The sequence below is a fragment of the Malus domestica genome, chromosome 13 (assembly GCF_042453785.1).
Source record: "Malus domestica chromosome 13, GDT2T_hap1".
Taxonomy (NCBI): domain Eukaryota; kingdom Viridiplantae; phylum Streptophyta; class Magnoliopsida; order Rosales; family Rosaceae; genus Malus; species Malus domestica.
Window position 1 is genome coordinate 15,973,276 of NC_091673.1, and position 20,641 is coordinate 15,993,916.

Consider the following 20,641-nt stretch of genomic DNA (forward strand, 5'->3'; position numbering starts at 1 on the left):
AGTTTAGTTAATGAAGTTGTTGGCACAATGAGCGAATGTGAGTCTTAGATTAACGGAAGAATACATAAAAGGTAAACCTCACAAAACCTCGCTATGGTAAAACCCAATGTGGGATAAAAACCCATAGGCTAAGGAGAAAAGTGAGAAATTGCATTACGTCAAAACTATATGTCTTCTGGACGCAAGTAGAAAAGCTCATAAGGGTATGACCAGCCCAAGATTGGTGCATCGTCAAAACTTAGTTAGGTAGCAAAAACCTAGTAGGAAAAATGCTCTTAATTGTAGGGAAAAAATACATTAAGATCAAGTGAGTATACTTCTAGATACTCCCCCTGAGTCTGATAAAACTTCTAAATGAGAACTACAAGTATTGCATATGAATAGTTAGGCATACGAATTCCTTAAACAAGTTTCTCGAAGGTTGACTTCGATAGTGACGTCGTGTAGAGGTCGGCAAGGTTGTTTGGGATCGGCTTACATGACTTCAATCTTCTGATGCTTTGCTGACGTAGACGCAATATGTCTTGGTGTTGACTTCGTTGATGTATTGTGTCTTGGTCAGGTTGATACATACGACATAATCTTCATATATCATCGTTGAGACTCAATGATGGATGAAAACAGCAAGTACTTTGAATATGCTCAACAAGAGATCTCAACCATGTCTCACATGTTGCGTAGTGAAGTAAGGTGAGCCATGGAACGATTCGAAGATTTCGCAACTAACGTTATATCGTGGACCTCTAATATATTGCGATATCCCTTAACGATATAGACATAACCATTCTGGGATGTGCCTTGAACGGGTATGATAAGTAACCAGGGTTAACATAACTAACAAGGCAAGTATCATTATGAGGATCAAGGGGGTCAAATCCATTCAGGATACGTTGGGATTAGCCTAAATACGTATTACCTTTAGGGTAGTGGAAAAAGGCCTTTAATACCAATTCAATGGATGAATGTAGACACGATGCTGCATCTTTACTAATAGATCAACATCGAAGAAGATGTTCTATCTAATGCAATGAGCTAAGTACAACAAAGCGCAAAGTTGAACTTTGATATGGAACTTCGGATTCCATAACCTCTTCAAGGTTCTCCTTTGCAGATAAGGTATGAAAGATCATAAGTATAATAAAAAGGTAACACCTTTGGGGTGTAGTTCGACTGGTAAACCAAAGTACTGTCAGAACAATACTTGAACTTCAGGTCAAGGTATAAACAAATTTCCCCAAGATCCATCATCTTAAATTCTATCTTTAGATGTGAGACAGTTTTCTCAAGCTCTTTTAGAGTCTTGGTGAGATGCATGTCATCGACATAAACTCTAACTCTAGCAATTCAGAATAAGACTTCATAGTTTAACACGCAAGGGCATAATTCATATCCTTAACTGATCAAATAATCACTTAGACGGGTATAACACATCCGGCAGATTGTTTCAATCCGTAAGTGAACGCCTCAAATGAGTTGAGAGGGTGTTATGTGGTTTGGAACTGTTTGAACCAGCCCATGTAATTCTTCGGGAACTTACATGTCAATCTCCATATTAATATCCCCATGGAGAAATACTAACCACATTTCATAATGCCGTAGTCAATTACAGGGCGTTTGAGAGAAACCTTGTGTCGTAAGACGTGCATCATATTGCACTATTTCATTCATCTTGTTTGTACCATACTTACCAATCCCGAAACTACTGAGCACCGGTCAACGTTATACCGTCAAGGATCCAGAAGAGTTTCCCTTCAACCAGGAGGCCAATCACAGCGCGACATGTGTCGACATCAGAAGTCAATCATAGCACGACATGTGTTAACATCAAAAGCCAATCACAACACGACACATGTCAATGTCAGAATGAAACTAGAAACTCTCTTCTATAAATAGAGATCATTCTCTCACAATATTTCCGAATGTCATTTGTACTAAATCATTCACTTGTACTTACTAAATGAGAGCTTGAACCTATGTACTTGCGTAAACCCCTCACAATTAATGAGAACTCCTCTACTCCGTGGATGTAGCCAATCTGGGTAAACCACGTACATCTTGTGTTTGCTTCCCTGTCTCAATCTATTTACATACTTATCCACACTAGTGACCGGAGCAATCTAGTGAAGGTCACAAACTTAATACTTTCTGTTATACCAAAGTTTTCGCTGATTTTGTGCATCAACACATCTCATTATGCCTTAATTCCTACTTGTAACATAACAGGGTTACCTTGAGCAATTTAGGAACTACAGGTCCAAACATACTTTGGTAAGTAAGTTACCCTGGATTGTGATTTCGGTTGTCCAATCAGTTTTACGTTGTCACTGATCAACGAAACATGGTTCGATATCCTTGCTTTTCATTTATGTCGGTAGCAACCATATAAGTGAAAACATCATCGATGATAATCTTATTCCAATTCCATTATCTCATCTAACTAATATACTGGACCAAGAACTTCAAGTCTTGGGAGCAATCTAGATTAATCTCATGAGATGGAAATGATCTGAGACAACAATTTAGTATAGATTCATATTGTGTCGTGACCTTCCTCTTATAGGGAAGTGAATCCTATGAACCGAGTGATCTGTCATGCTTCAGGCTGAGACAGATTGATTGGTTATCCATTGATGTAGGGGCGGCCAAACCGTCTACTAGGAGCGGGCACACCCTTCAAGCATGTTGACTCAACGTCCGTTAAATACGTTTATCCCTGCATGCATGTTTACAGCTGGTATATGATCTCGTCACTTTAACTAGATCGGAGGAATGCGTCTGGAGCAACATTATGAAAGTTAGAATTCATCACACTTGCTTATCATACTTGTGCGGTACGTGGATCGAGATGAGACATAGTGGGTAACGTCCACGGAAATTCACGTTGTTTTACATAAACGTTGACGTTCTTATCTCCCCTAACAGTGGGAAGACTACCTCATTGAAATGACAATCGACAAAGATTCACATCCTTATATGAAGACCCATATTGGTACGTTACGGTGGCACAACTTGACATATGGAATGCACACCCAAATGTGTAAATATGAAACGTCAGGTTCGTACCCAGTAACCAACTATAACGTCACAATGGTTGGGTGGCAATGGGCCTCAAGACGGACCAACATTGCTGCGTACAAGATTGCATAACCCTAGGCAGAACTCAAAAGCTTAGTGCGTTCACCAAGGTCCAGGAGATCATTTAAATTGCGCTTTATGATCACTCTACGAGGCTATTTTAGGATGAACATGGGAATTCAATGTCCAATTATAAAACCAAAAGACATGCAATACTTTGTCGAAAACATTTGAAATAAACTCTTCAACATTATCCAATCTTTTAGACTTTATGGGATAAGTAAGGTGGTGAATCCTTAAAATTGGTCAAGAGGTTTAATAGAAATGTGTGTGGACAAACATTGACCAGTTTGTCGATTCATCAACCAAGACAATAAGTATTTATATGGTCCACGTTTTGGTTGGATTAGTCCACATATATTCCCTTAAATCCACTGTGAAAAGAGGGTCATTTCGTATCTTTGCTATGGATGATTTAAAAAATCAATTTATCTAATGAGCAGGTTTGGCAAAGTGTGCTTGTAAGTACATGATCCTTACTTTGGGTAAGGAGATGCGCCATGGCATCATTGTTCGACCTAAGTGTCCCAAAAGGTTGTGTCAAGGTAAGTGAACTGCTCAATCACCAGGGTCTAGGCCGGCCACATGTGGCGTGTTCCTAGTTGGGAGGCAGCCTATTGGCCCTAAAACAAAGTTTCATGCTTATTTTTGGAAGTGGTGCAAAGATATTACATTCTATTTTCTTCAGTGGTTTCATTCATGATCATAGTCATCTCGAATATCCTTAAAACTCAACAACATTCTTCCGGAACAGAGAGAATATAAGGTTTCTTAAATGGTAATTTAGTACCATTCATACAACGAGGAGCATGCCTATGTTCTCCATCAGGTTGGATAGACCTAAAGTCGTTGTTAGAGATGTGATTAAGGTATAAAGTTAGTGTGCTTAGTATCGCATTCATCCAGACAACTAACTTTCCCACATTCGTATCTAATCACATGTTTAATTGAATTCGGTCACATGTATACAAGAAACATTATTCAATTAACTTATATTCGAGGACAATTTCAATAAAGATTATCCATAACGAAATACAAACACCAAACTTGAATCCAAGAACATGGAAAATGTTCACAAAGTAAATGGTTTACTAAGGGGATTCGGCATACAAGGCCATTCATGTCAAAATTCTGCTCTTCCAACGGTGTTTGGTAGAGCAAAAGTAGTCTCACATATTGACTATAGAATAGTACTCCTCAACGACATTGGTATGGGCACAAACATGTGCATAACCAATGATCTATTCCATCAAGACGGAAGTAGATTCTGCAAGGTTAAGGTTCTGGAACAATATCCCTTATTCATGAAGTTTTAGGTCTTAGGTGCCAAAGATCACACTTCGCGCGTGATGCCTTACCTTGGCAGACCCTGATTCTACCATATGTTGTAAAAACAAACTCGAAATTGGATTGTGAGAGAGACAGACCCAAACTTGGGTTCCGTAGGCTCCAGCCGAAGCTCTAGGAGTCTGTTCGGTAGGCCTCTGCTGAAGTAGATCAATACCATTTGGTGCACATCTGTCGAAGCAGAGCATGCCCTTCGGTGCATCTCTTCCAAAGTAGGGTACCACCATTCGGTAGACTCCAGCCAAAGCTGAGTCTATACCATTTTCTCACATTTATGGTAGTAATCAGATCCAAGAATTTGGTAAACTTCCGCTCTCTACACTGCTGCTTCAGGAGCGAGTTAGGAATGTGGAATGACGAGAAAAATATTCTCTAGTCAAAATTTGATCGGATTTATAAACTTCAAAATGGTACTCATTCATGGACGTAATCATGGTGTGCTTCAGGCAATATCTTTCATGATTAGATAGTCCGTATGAGCGAGCCAAAGAGTCTGAAATCCTCGTTAGGGACGTACTTCCGTTTGTAATGCTTTGGGCATAAGTCTTCGAATAAAGATCATGGTGGAGGCTTATTCAGCTCTTCCATGCCATTGTTGGCTACAATGATTTCTCAGCTTCTTGATAGTCAAGTGGAGATTCACATCTTGTACCCATATAAAGTGGTTTCTTTCAAGAAACATCCAAATCAATGAAATCAAACTTGTTACGATTTGATAATCCACTGAACGGAGGGAATAAGATTGTGATTGGTGCTTATAGAAATAAGATATCCATAAGCATCAAAGTTAGAACATTCGGGCTCTAAGACATGGTTTACACGAAAAAACTTCGGGTTTCCGTTGGTGTATTGTTTATGAAAACTTCGGGTTTCAAGGGCACTAAATTTGAAACTATAGGTTCAAGTTTAGTTATGAACTTCCGGTTCATAAAAGTAGGTACCTATAAGAACACAAAATACTATATATAACTAAATGTAGTGGATTTGAGTTGCTTCAGGAACTCAAGTTTGAGTACTTCGGGACTACGAAAGGGAGTCAGCAGTTCAAAGAAAAGAAATAAAATATTGAATCGTTAATGTCTAAAAGTGGGCTTCAGGCCAATAATTTTGGATGTCATGTTAGATTAATGGACTGTTGGTCACTTTAATTAATTCAATAAATCGGGACCATTTGGGATCGATCGTAGAAGCAAAATAATATAAAGATTCAGGCCTATGCACCTAAGTCATGTTGGCTATAGGCCAATTAGGAGGCAAGCCCAATTGGACTTAGTCCATGAAAAGAAGCAGCCTATGCTGCTGCTTGTCTAACTAGCGTGAGTTGGTGTGGGCTTTGGGAAAAAAGCAACCCAACTGCAAGTAAGAGGGTCGGATAAAGAAAAGAAAAAATTGCAGGCCATTGGGCTCTTAGGGACACAGGTTGCTGGATATAGGCTGCAGGTGACAGTGGGCTGAGATGGAGTGAGGTCCAGCACTACAAGGCTGTTGGAGATGAGCCAAGGCATGGGACGAAGCCCATCAACTGTTGGATTTGGTTTTTGGGCCTCGCAGATGGCGGGCCAATTTTGTTTTGGGAAGACGATGGCAAAGTCATCGCTCTGGAGGTTTGTTCTGAACATTGGAGGCTTGGCTCAATTTTCCATTTTTTTCTTTTTCCAGATTTTTATTATTTAGGGTTTTCAGAACCCATAAAGTTAATAAAATCATGCTTCTTTTTTAGTTAGATTCTTTGACTCACAAATTCTACATAGCGAATTTATAATTGTGTTATGCATGAATATATATATATATATATATATATATACATACATATATATTGACAAATATATGTATCGGAAGGAAAATATAAATCTACGGGGTTCATGCATCATGATGAATGTTTTCATGCTTCATGATCATTTCAAATATCTTAATTTATTTTAAAAGAACCTGATTGGCAAAAAAAAAAAAAAAAAAAAAAACTAAGCCTTTGAATTTGTAGAAGATTCTTCTCGGAAAGCTGGAATTGCATCTCCAATGCGTTGTATCACGTTCAACAAAGAAAAATTAAATTGAATCAATAACATGTAGATCAATGAAATAAAATAATAAATTAATCATAAAAAATGATAAAAACGTAATACTCCCCTAATTGAATAACAAACTCTTTTTAGCGCAGCATCAAGAACGTGCTGATAATGTGTTGTAAGCATAATTTCCTAAACAATTATGGAGGCCAAAGAAAGGGGGTGCGGCACATAGAGAGAGAAGAGTGAGATGTGTAATTGTAAGGTGTGTGTTATCTCACCCCATTGTGCCTTTATTTATAATAGTATGGAAGGTAATTCCTTACCCCAATAGGATTACAACTCAGATAATATATAGTTTAAGAGATATGGTAGAATTCCATAAGAATATATCATATATGATAGAATTTACACGATCATATTCCTAATCTAATAAGACTGTAACACTCTAAATGTTTTTTATTTTAACTTTAAATACAAATAAGCATAAATGTTGTCTGCAGAAACGTATCCTTGAATGCTTGATAGGAATTGAGAATTATCCTAAACAATATTATCCTACTCCGACACATTATTCAGACACCCATTCATATCTAGCTATGGAGAAATGTTATGGAAACTCTCAAAGTGTGACTCTTCATGGATTCTGTCATCTCACAGTTTAACGTTGATTCATTTGTCAACATTATAAAAATTGTGCAAAAAAAAAGAGGTAACAAAGAGTTCATAAAAAATCTCTCTTTTGAGTCTCCTTAGCATTTCTCTGTAGCTAAATGAAGATAGGTTGAAGATTACAAAGCTAGATGGATCTCTTTCCCACGCGAATCATATGTCTACGAACCCACCTCGTGTTATTGATAAATCTACGCAACTTCCTAATGCATTCATAAATGTATTTATATATGTGTCTGTCATCATTAGGTTAATTAATTAAAGAGAAATGGTAAGGAGACTCTTCGTGGACTCTTTACCACCTTATAATTTAACGTTAATTATCGTACTAACATTATAAAATATTGTATAAAAAATATAAGCATGGAGAGTCCCCTTAAAATTTCTCTTAATTAGAAGTAGAATTTATATACCTCTTGACTCTTCGAACAAGGAATGAAAGAGAAGAGCAAGTCAAACCTCATAGAAGCCAAATATTTTAGGAAAACTAAGAAGAGCAAGATGAAAAACTAATAAAGTGAATTTTTTCTTTTTTTTTTTGCAAGTGATAATTTATATTATCTATATTAAAGAATGAATGAGAGTTTAAATTCGGAACAAATTGAATAAAAAGGAAAACTCTAACTAGCAAAACAACCACCACATGTACAATAAAGTGAAACTGATAAAAGTCGAAATGATCCAAATTTTCAAAGATAAGTGTTGTTTGTGGCTTGTAGCATAGCATAGTACATGCGTTATCTTTGCCTAATATTTTATTAGACAATTGGTTAAAATGGTCAAATTGAAATTTTGATTGGAAAATCCTTAAATTGGTTAGTTCAGCAATTAGATATTGTAGAATCACTAAAACAACTTTATTTTAGTATATGGTATGTATTTTATTTTACCTAATATTTTGCATGCAATTTAATATTTAGGGTGCAGTTGAATAACCATTTTGTTTTTATTTTGTAATTTTTTATTAGATTGTTTGAAATAACAGAGACATAGAATAAATGAGAGCCTTGGAAGAGCGAAGAAAGATGGAGGGAGAGTTGAAGAAAAAATATATAAGGAATGTAAGAAAATACATACAAAATGAAAACTAATTGAAAGCTAAAAACAAAAAACCATTTTAAGTTGTTTTCACTTTCAATATTTTCTTTTTCATTTTTTTTTTTGTCCTTCTCTCCCACCATTCTTCTCATATCACAAGTACAAAATGTAAAAATCAAAAACTAAAAACTAAAGGGTTATCAAACGTGCTTGTTGGAGAGTTGACCTTTTGTAATGAGTTTAGTTACCTATTTGGGTCCTTGTAATCCGATTGTAATTAAGTTATTTGATGTTTCTTTCCTTGTAAATCACTCTTGTACATTATATATTTTCCTCCTTGGTGAGAAGAATGATATCAGGAAATTAAACACCAAAATAAGCCCTAATTAGCATGGTATCATAACAGAGATCTTAGGATTTCTGCTATGCCCGTTCCCTCAAGCAAACTCTGCCCTCCCATGGAGAACCTACCACCACTTCACGGTGGAAACAACCCCATCCTAACCAATTCTACTCCTACACTAAACACTAAAACCCTAAACACTACTACCCTAATTGACCCTACCATGAATCCTACCCTACCTAAACCGCAAGTTGTTACATAGATTGTACATCATGATTCGTCTACTACTTCGATTGGCATCAAACTCAATGGTGCCAATTATGGAGTTTGGTCTCAGATTGTTGAGATGTTTGTTGCTGGAAAATACAAGTTGGGCTACTTGTTTGGGAGTAATCCCCAACCACCTATCGACGATCCGGCCTTCACCAAATGGTGTATGGAGAATGCTATTGTGAAGGGTTGGCTCATCAACTTTATGGAACCCAATTTGATTGGGTACTTTTTTCGACTATCGATGGTAAATGAAGTGTGGGATGTGGCTCGCACGTATTATGATGGCTTTGATATATCTCAAGTCTATGATCTTACCTGCAAGGCCTTTTGCATGAGGCAAGATGGACGATCGGTGGAGACATACTATAGTGATCTTCAATCTTTGTGGCAAGAGATTGATTATTGTTGACCAAATCCGATGAAGTGCGGTACTGATATTGAAATTTTTAATAAAATTGTTCAAACGAATCGTGTGTACACTTTGCTTGCAGGATTGGATAAGATGCTTGACAAAATTCGTAGTGATATTCTACGAACTGAGCCCCTTCCTTCCATCGAACAAACTTTTGCCTGTGTTCGCCGGGAAGGACTGCGATAAGCTGTGATGAATACCAGAGGACAGTTGCCGAGTGAGGGAGCCATGGTGGCTCGACCTGCCACACGAGTTGTAGCTCCACCTTGTCCCCATGCCCCTGAGAAGTCATCTGCATCGAGTCCAGGACTGCAACCCCAGGCTACTGCCCCAAGCCCAGCACAGGGCTCGCTTTTTGTTGCTAAGACGGCTTCACGGCCCACCATTGGTCCCTGTTCTCCTCGTCCTAAACCATTCGTCCTGGCTGGTGCTTGTACCCACTGCGGTAGTGAAAAGCATGACATGATAATTGCATGGCTATCCTGACTGGTGGGAACTGTTGAAGCTTCAGAAACAATGGGAACGAGATGAGCAAGCCAAGCTTGGGCAAGCCAATCTCGCCACCTCCATGTCCCAATTATCTTTGATATCTCAAGATGATCATCCTCATGTTTCGAGTTCTTCCAACATGTCGCTGAAGTCCTCAGGTAATTATGGTTATGTTTTTCATATGAATAGTGATGTTACTCAATCCAGATGGATCATTGACTTCGGTGCCACAGACCATATGACTTATGATCCCATTGATTTAGCTTGTGATATTATTCCACTTCGACATAATATTACTAATGCTAATGAAGTCACCTCACCGGTAATTGGCGCTGGCACCGTGGGCCTTATGCCCACTCTCTCTTTGCCTCATACATTACTTGTAACTTCATTAAAGCATAAATTGGTGTTTCCTGGCCAAGCTATTGAACAATTGAACTGTTGTGTGCTAATGTATCCAAAGTTTTGTCTTATACAGGATATTCTCACGAACGAGATAATTGGTCATGGTACTAAGAGGGGGGATCTCTATTTTGTGGATGATGTCAGTACATGATGGGTCAATGAGTCATTGATCACAAAAGGCGTCAGATATGGTTATGGCATCACCATTTGGTTCATCCATCTTTCAGTTATTTGCAGCATATGTTTTAGAATTTACTTGTTGGTTGTTCAGTTTCAGACTTTAAATGTGACACTTACAGACTCGCCAAGAGTCACCGTGTTTCTTATTTGCTGAATTCTAATAAAAGTGTTATTCCTTTTGGTCTTGTTCATTTGGATGTTTGGGGACCATCTCTGATTACTACTTCATCTAGTATTTGGTGGTTTGTAATTTTCATAGATGATTGCACACATATGACATTGTTATATCTTCTTAAGCATAAAAATGATGTTTTTTCGGCTTTTAAGACCTTCCACACCATGGTTTAGACACAGTTTTCTACTAACATACGGATTTTGCATTCTGATAATGGTGGTGAATATGTTAATAATGATCCATTATTTAATTAAGGGTAAAAGACTGTTTACTACCTTCATATTTTGTGGTTTTCAACATTTAGTACAACAAGTTTTTTTCTTCTCAGATTCATACCTAAAGTGTAAATTTTGGGATAGTCTCATACATCTGTTAGTCAAACTGTTAAATCTGCCGTTAATTGTGACGTGGTGCCCATGTAAACAATGATTGGGCGCCATGTGTCATCCACGTTTTTTTTTTCTTTTTTTTTTCTTTTCTTTTTTTCTTTTCTTCCTTCTTCTTCTGCAACTTTTTTTTTTCTTCCTCCTTCTCCTTCTTCCTTCCTCCTTCTTGCTTCCCCTTCTTCCTTCTTCTTCCTTCTTCTTCCTTCTCCTTCTTCTTCTTCTTCCTCCAAATCAGAGGAAGTTTTTTTTTCTTCTTTCTTCTTCTCCTTCTTCCTTCTCCTTCTTCTCATTCTTCCTTCTTCTTCCTTCTTCTTCTCCTTCTTCATTCTTCTTCCTTCTTCCTTCTTCTTCTTCTTTTCCTTCTTCCTTCTTCCTTCTTCTTCCTTCTTTTTCCTTCTTCCTTCTTCTTCCTTCTTCTTCTTCCTTCTTCTTCCTTCTTCTTCCTTCTTCTTCTTCTTCCTCCAAATCTGGGGAAGGTGAAGGTTTTTTTTTTTTTTGTTTTTTTTTGTTGAGGAAGATGAAGAAGAAGGAAGAAGGAAGAAGGAAGAAGAAGAAGAAGGGGAAGGAAGAAGGAGAAGAAGAAGGAGGAAGAAGAAGAAGGAAGAAAAAAAAAAGTTGCAGTCGGAGGAAGAAGAAGAAAAGGAAGAAGGAGGAAGAAGAAGAAAGAAGAAAGAAAAAAAAAACCTTCATCTTCCTCAGATTCGGAGGAAGAAGAAGGAAGAAGGAGAAGAAGGGGAAGGAAGAAGGAGGAAGGAAGAAGGAGAAGAAGGAGGAAGAAAAAAACAACCTTCATCTTCCCCAGATTTAGAGGAAGAAAAAGGAAGAGGGAGAAGAAGGGGAAGAAAGAAAGAGAAGAATGAGGGAGAAGAAAAAAAAAACCTTTATCTTCCCCAGATTCGGAGGAAGAAGAAGGAAGAAGAAGGAAGAAGAAGGAAGAAGGAGAAGAATGGGAAGGAAGAAGAAGGAAGGAAAAAAAAAACCTTCATCTTCCTCAGATTCGGAAGAAGAAGAAGGAAGAAGAAGAAGGAAGAAGGAGAAGAAGGGGAAGGAAGAAGGAAGAAGGAGAAGAAGGAGAAGAAGGAGGAAGAAAAAAAAAAGGTTGTAGTCGGAGGAAGAATAAGAAGAAGATGAAGAAGGAAGAAGAAGAAAAAAAAAAAAAACTTCCCCAGATTCGGAGGAGGAAGAATGAGAAGGAAGAAGAAGGAAGAAGGAGAAGAAGGGGAAGGAAGAAGGAGGAAGGAAGAAGGAGAAGGAGGAAGAAAAAAAAAGTTGCAGAAGAAGGAAGAAAAAGAAGGAAGAAAAGAAAAAAAAAAGAAAAAAAACGTGGATGACACGTGGCGCCCAGTCATTGTCCACATGGGCGCCACGTCACAATTAACGGCAGATTTAATAGTTTGACTAACAGATGTATGAGACTGTCCCAAAATTTACACTTTAGGTATGAATCTGAGACAAAAAAAACTTGATGTACTAAATGTTGAAAACCATAAAACATGAGGGTAGTAAACAGTCTTTTATCCTTTAATTAATCACAGAATTCTTCACAAAACTACTTGTCCTCAGATTCCTCAACAGAACGAGGTGGCTGAGCGCAAGCTCGCTCGCTCTTAATTAGGGCGTCTGTTCCCCGCTCCTCTTGGGATGTTGCTTTTCAGACCGCCACTTATCTTATCAACCGTCTGCCATCCAAAGTTCTGAATTTTCTTACCCCTTTACAAGTTCTTGCTACCTTCGTGCATCTATCGTCAGTTTTGGTACTCCCACCTTAGGTTTTTGGATGTGTTGCATTTGTTCATCTTCATAAAAATCAACGGATGAAACTTGAACTGTGTGCTCTCTATTATATTTTTATGGGGTACAAACTCCATCAGAAAGGGTATCATGGCTACCACCCTTATTCCCGTTGAATGTATGTTACTATGAATGCCACTTTTTCTGAGTCTGAGATGTATTACCCTTCGGATGCTTCCAATCCTCATCCTCAGTGGGAGACACGACATGATGAGAATGATTGGACCATGAATGATACTGTTGATCTTTCGTTGCCACTAGCCGAGCCAGCAGCTGAGTTTATAGCAGTTGCCCACAGAATCAACAACAAACACCCCCACAGAATCAACAACAAACACGTCAATGTTGTCCTCACCTACGACAACAGTGTTGCCATTTGTCAACTTTGAGACTTCTACTGATACTACTCCCCTCCCGTCTCCAAATATAGTACTACCAGACGACCATACTTCTGATAATATTCCTAAGGGAAGCTTTACTATCCCTGTTGATGTATCTATTGTTCCGAATTATCAATTACCTTTCAGGCACAACCAGGGAAAGCTACCCAATCGATATTCACCGGACATAATGAAAGGCTCTAAATACCTCATTGCCAACTATGTGTCATCACAGAAGTTATCAGAACCCGACAAAGCTTTTGTACAACAAATATCCAATGATAGCACACCAAGTTCATTGAATGAGGCACTATCTGACGATCAATGGACCAAGGTAATGAAGGAAGAAATGGTTGCACTCCAGAAAAATCAAGCGTGGGATTTAGTTCCATTTCCTAGAGGAAAGAAGAGAGTTGGGTGTCGATAAAGCTGATGGATCCGTTGAACGATACAAAACACGATTGATGGCCAAAGGATACAATCAGACGTATGGTGTTGATTATACATAGACATTTACCCTGATATCAAAGATTAATACGGTAAGAGTATTGCTTTCATTGGCAGCCAACTTAGATTGGCCATTATAACAATTTGATGTGAAAAATGCTTTCTTACATGGTAATCTCAAAGAAGAAGTGTATATGGATATTCCACCTGGTTATGCATCGGTTTTACAACCCGGAGTAGTGTGCAAGTTGAACAAAATGTTGTATGGGTTGAAACAATCACCTCGAGCATGGTTTGGTAGGTTTCGGACGGCTATGAGGAAATATGGGTTCAGGTAGAGCAATTCCAATCATACACTTTTCTTGAAACATCGAATGAGGAAATTGATGGCACTTATCATCTATGTGGACGATATGATTGTTCCAGGTGACGACAAAGAGGAAATCTCAAGGCTCAAAGATTACCTAGCAATCGAGTTCGAGATGAAAGATCTTGGTGGTTTGAAATATTTCTTGGGGATAGAAGTAGCTCGATCTAAACAAGGTATATTCTGTCGCAAAGAAAATATGTTCTAGACTTATTAGTTGAAACCGGAATGCTTGATTGTAAACTAGCTGACACCCTCATAGTCCAAAATCACCATCTTACAGTGCACCCTGATCAAGTTCCCACTAACAGAGATCGTTATCAAAGGTTAGTTGGGAGGTTAATTTATTTATCTTACACTAGACTTGATATTGCATACGCAGTAAGTGTTGTTAGTCGATTTATGCATTCTTCGAGTGAGGCACATATGGGGTGCGGTTGAACGCATCCTATGATACCTGAAGTCATCACCGGGTAAAGGCATCATATTTTCCAAGAATGATCATTGCCGAATAGAGGGTTACACCGATGCAGATTGGGCAGGCAACGTTACTAATCGTCGGTCCACATTTGGTTACTTTACATTTGTGGGAGACAACTTAGGGACTTGGCAGAGTAAGAAATAGAATGTGGTTGCTTTATCAAGTATAGAGGCGGAATACAAGGGTATGGCAAAAAAAGTATGTGAACTATTATGGCTTCGGAGGTTACTTGGTGAGCTCGGGTATCCTTCGAATTCGGCCTCAGATTTATTTTGTGATAATAAAGCAGCTATCGATATCTCACACAACCCAATTCAACATGATCGCACAACACACGTGGACGTTGATAAACACTTCATTAAGGAGAATTTGGATGAGAATATTATTCAATTCACGTTTGCAAAGTCAAAGGATCAATTGGCGGATATCTTAACAAAAGCTATTGCAAGTCAAGCGTTCTACAACTCTCTTGTCAAGTTGGGCATGAACGACATTTATGCACCAACTTGAGGGGAGTGTTGGAGAGTTGACCTTTTGTAATTAGTTTAGCTACCTATTTGAGTCCTTGTAATCAGATTATAATTAGGTTATTTGATGTTTCTTTCCTTGTAAATCACTCTTGTACATTATATATTTTCCTCTTTGGTGAGAAGAATGGTAGCCCTAATTAGCAGTGCTCTCATATTTCTTAGGTGTTATTTTTTTCACGAGGTGCTAATTTTTAGAGTTGAAATTAGGGGTAATTTTTAGAAAGATTGGACCACATATGCATTAAGGGATCTGGGTGGTTCTAGAACCACCCGAAAGCTTGGATAAATAGTGTGAGAACCTCTGGATCATCCAAATTTGGGCATATGGGCATATGGTGGAGAGGAAGAGTGCAACGGCAAATCGCCGGCCACATGGTTTGCAAATGATTAACAAATGAGAAGAAAATATTCTATTTTTTAAAGGACTTGGCCAAAACGACTTCGTTTTGAGCCAAGTTATTTCAAATAAATTATTTAAAAGTAAGTCTTTTTATTAAGCCACATGAGAGAGTCACTTTTTAATTAAAAACAAATAAAGAGAATCTAGTCTCTTTCCTCCTACCCGAGATCTCCACCTAATCACATTTTGCATTCACTTTTTCCAATTGCATTATGGATAGGGATGCTAAATTTTTAAACCAAATTTGCAAACCAAATTATGCATTACTAATAGGAAATAAGCACGTTAATTGACACTTAATTAATAATCCAATCATCTACAACCGCATTATTTATTTTACACAATTTGATTTAAAATTTTGGTTTCCCTAGCATTACCCTTGGTCAATTCTCAATTCCAATTCCCTTTTTCCTCTAACCCCACCCCAACTAATCCCCAGGGCACCACCAGCTGCTCCACACTATCACCTGTCTCATCTCCACGACCACCACCTGGTTCACTTCTCTTAGTTTCCACCACCACCTAATCCCCTAAATTTCTGAATTTAAGTAAGTTTTCTAATTTAGCCTAAACTAATCATATACGACATTAAAATCGATGTGCATTGCATGGAAAATTTAATTTCATAATGGATCATAGTTATTGTTAATTTGTTATGATTTGACCTCATAATTGATTTCTTGGACAAATTTAGTCTTAGTAGTTTATAATGTTTGTACAAAGATTATGAATGAAAAGTTTATAGTTTATCGTTTAAATTTTCAATGTTATTTTTGTCTAATTTGTTTGGGAGCTTTTATATTGGGATCAATCGATGTTAAAATCTTGAACATGCCACTTATTGGGGGCATGTTTATTAATAAAGAATGCATGGAATGAAAGTCATTCCCTTTCCAGATTACCCACTTGTTTACTAACTTAAGAGGGAATCATAATATGCATGGGTTTCGCATGAAATGAGAACTAGATTCCTAGTATTGATGTAACGCCATTTTTCATGGAGAGGTGGGATTGGAGAATGGGGAATGAAGAAAGTGGAGGTTTCTTTATAAAATTAATTAGCAATATGGGGAGTAGTTCAACTTACTTATAAGCCTATGCAAGGTTTCTCCTCCCATCAAGTGATTTATTCTCAATACTCCCCCTCACGTGTGGCAAATTTTCAAGCCTAACATTTGGACAACACAATGAGGGTGGGGTGGAGCGCATATGGCCATTTGGCTTCACACCTGGGACCATGGTCTAAAATATCCATAATATCCCGATATTTCCATTGAAATTTCCATGTTTTTGGACTACCGATATTTCCGATATTATTGATATTTTAGACCTTGCTATGCAATGTATTAAGTGTAAAATATTGTACTAATTCATTATATATAAATGATTATGGTGTGTTTAAAATTCTTTCATTAATTACTACATATTTTCTACACTCACAATGTTTGCTAGCTCGCTATATAATCAACTTAAATCAGTTATATCTATCATGCAATGCATTTCCTTCCAATTTTTTGTGATAAACTAATAGATAATTGACTAAATAAACATTCTGCAAAGTTTCAATAAAAATTTCCAAGTTTTTCTTACAATTTCCGTAATTTTTATTCAATTTTTATCGATATCGATAATATCCCGATATTTCCATCGAAATTTTCGTGTTTTTAGACTACCGATATTTCCGATATCATCGATATTTTATACCTTGCCTGGGACAAACTAGCTTCGATATCACGAAGAAAGTTGAGGTTCCACTATAATGAAGAAAGTTAGGATTTTACTATAAAACAAATTGGCAATATGGGAGTACACATGCAAGGTGCCTCCTCCCATCAATATGAGATTTATTCTAAAAAACGCTCATTTAAGTGTGGCAAATTTTCAAGCCAAACACATGGACAACATAAATCGAGTGATGTAGAACACGTGTGGCCGTTAAGGTTCAGACGTGAGACAACTTGCTGTGATACTATGAAGAAAGTTGAGGTTTCACCATAAAACCAATTAACAATATGGACAACAATCTAACTTACTTATAAACCCATGCAAGATTCTTCCCTTCTCCCATTAATGTGGAATTATTCTTAACAGGGAATGAGAATACACTTTTTTAAACCAAATTATGCTAAAATTTTTAATGATGAAAAGTAAAATGTAAAGGGTATTTCAATAATCTAATTAGCTTTTATTATGATTATTAGTAGTTAATAAACACATTATTAGGCTTTAGCTTTTTTCTTATTTCGATTCATGATAGTTAGTAAACATTTCAAAGAGAGTGCTTTCTTTTTCGTTTCATGCTCACTCTAATTTTATCACGACCAGATTAGGGTGTAAGTTGGAATGATGTTTCCGATTACAATTGTAAAACTTTCGAATTTGAATATTTTTTGAAAATTTAGAATGGAAATTGGAATGCTTATAGGGATCTTGAGAATTCTGAATTTTCTTGAAGTGTTTAGTATTTATTCTGATATTTAAAAAATATATATGATTTTTTATAGTTACTCAAATTTATGGATTTTGAAATCAACTTTTGTATTTTATTGTTAGTTCTGGCTACTTTTTGTTCATTTTGTTTATATCATATACTAGTATATCACAAACACCACAAACTTTAATTGAATTTATACATGAGCATGTATCAAATATTATGAAAGAACAATAAATTACATGTACGAAAAAGTTTGAGAATATTCAAAATCCTACAAAATTTCTGAATTATGTTTTAAAAATTTTGAATTACTTCGATTCCAAAAATTACAAAAACTCAAATTTAAAAATTAGGATCCCAATCCTATCTGATTTTTAAATTTTAAAAATGAAAATTAGAAACATTATTTCCAATCCGATCCGCTCAAAATCACCTCTTGACCCAGTTTATGTTAATCCTTATTCCATTTAGAGCAAGTACATTCCTAAAAATGCGCTGGCACCTAGCCAATTTAATCCACTCAAATGAATAGTGATTGACCCCAATAAATAGTAATTAGCCAAATGCATCTCCATCCCTAAAAAATGCACGGACAAGGATTGTTTGCCCTCCCATTTTTATGCCCTCCGTGCCCTCCTGTTTTGTGTGGTCACGATTAAGCCACGTTAATATTTTATATTGTTTTTTATAGAGATAATAAGACAAAAATAAATAGTAATATAAAATGTTGACGTGGCTTAACCGTGACCACACAAACAGGAGGGCATAGGAGGGCACCAGAAGTAGGAGGGCAGACAATCCTTATCCAAAATGCGCACAAAGTCTAGTTAATTCGTATTAAAATATTATTAAATTTTTAATAAAATAATAAAAAAATTTAGTTTTAGTTTCGGATAGGATTTTTAACCAAACTTGTCATGCCACGTGTCATTATCTGAAAGTATTATTTTGTGGATAGATTTCCGATAAGATTTTCAACCAATCCCGACGCGCCACGTGTTACTATTTGTTTACAATAATTTAGCCAAGATTTTGATAAGATTCTTAACCAATCTTGTCAAGCCACGTGTCATTATCCAAAAGTACTATTTTGTGGATATATTTCCGATACGATTTTTCAACCAATCCTAACGCGTCATGTGTCACTATCTGTTTACAATAATTTAGCCAAGATTTCGATAAGATTTTCAACCAATCACGGAGTGCCACGTGGCATTATCCATAACCTCATCCTTTCTTTTTTTGTCCATATAAACCCTACATCCATCTTAATTCATACACCAAACTTAAACTAACTCATAATCCTTCTTCCTTGTTTTTAAATCTTGAGTTCTTACAATATCTTCTTCAAGGAGATTGTATGAAATCGATGAGCAACATAAAAAATTGTTGGCAGAATAGGAAGAATTGTTCAATCTCGAGGAAGGTGGAGCTGAGGTTTTCGCAATGGAAGAGGATGAGAATGATGAAAATAGAAAGCATAGAGCCCCACATTCCCGTCGTGTCATGTAAGTTGTGGGTCAAATATCCAAACCCAGACGTGCTGCAAACTTGAATAGAAAAAGGGGAAAACGAGGTAAAGATATCTTGGAAGATTATTTTATCCCCGACAGTTTATATACTGATCATATTTTTAGACGTCATTTTAGAATGCAACGAAGTTTGTTCAACAAAATCATGATTTCTATTTGCAACCATGATCCATACTTTGTGCAAAAGAAATTATGCTTTTCATGTTCTAGGTCTTCTTCCTGAGCAAAAAAAATTACTGCTGTCTTGCGAATGCTTGTATATGGAGCATCTGTAGATCAAGTGGTTGAGATAGCGAGGATGGGAAAATCAACTGTTCTAGACTCCCTGATGAGGTTTTGCTTCACAATCGAAGCCCTTTACAACAATGAGTACCTCCGAAAACCCACAACAACCAACTTGCAAATGCTTTTGAAGAAGGGTGAGATGCGAGGTTTTCCTGGCATGATTGGAAGCATCGACTGTATGCATTGAACTTGAAAAAAATATCCAAGTGCATGGCAAGGAGCTTATGGCGACAAAAAAGGAGCCAAAAATATCATTTTGAAAGTGGTGCCCAATCTCCAGTGTTCGACGAGATGCTGCAAGGAAAAGCACCGAAAGTTACATATTGGGTCAATGACCATAAATACAAAGGAGCATACTACATACCAAACGACATTTACCCAAGATGGACAACGTTTGTCAAAACAGTGCCACATCCACAAAGTGAAAAAGAAAAACACTTCGCAAAATGTCAAGAGGGGTGTATGAAGGATGTGGAGCGTTATTTTGGTATTTTGCAAGTTCGTTGGGCAATTGTCAGGGCTGTTGCTAGAATGTTTGATGTCGAGGCTTTTCGATCCATCATGAAGATGTGTATCATTCTCCACAGCATGATTGTGGAAGATGAGTATGATTATGATGCCATCGATGAATACGAGCCGGAGACGATGAACAACTCCAAAACACGTATTGTGCTCATGATCGCACTGAAGATCCAGTGCAACACAAGCCATTAGAATGGGATGGACATTACAATCAATTGATCATTGATCTATACACTTCAATGCAACGATCATACATGCACTTAAGCCGTCAAAGTGACTTGATTGAGCACCAATGGGGATTGAAAGAAGGTGAAGAAACTTAAAAAGAACTTGTGGTGGAAGAATGAAGTTCTTAGTTTATTTGGTGTGTTTTGTTAAGTTTTTTATGGTGAGTTTTTTTTTTTTTTAAGTTTTATTTGGTGAGTTTATGTAATTTTATTTGGTGTGTTTAAATAATATACTAAAAATAAATAAGACATTACATAAAGTACTAGAAATAAATAAGAAATTGCATAAAGTACTAAAAATAAATAAGAAATTACATAAAGTACTAAAAATAAAGACAAAATTACATAAAGTACTAGAAATAAATAAGAAATTATACAAAGTCT

The 20,641-nt window shown here is 36.9% G+C and overlaps 1 protein-coding gene across 1 annotated transcript; it reads left to right on the top strand.

Moving 5' to 3' along the window:
* Window positions 1-13,865: 13,865 nt before the first annotated feature.
* Window positions 13,866-20,222, top strand: LOC139190817 (uncharacterized). The gene is made up of 3 exons (XM_070811305.1): window positions 13,866-14,022; window positions 19,499-19,684; window positions 19,789-20,222. Exons 1-3 carry the CDS (start codon window positions 13,866-13,868, stop codon window positions 20,220-20,222), a joined length of 777 nt encoding a protein of 258 aa, XP_070667406.1.
* The last annotated feature ends 419 nt before the right edge of the window (window positions 20,223-20,641 follow it).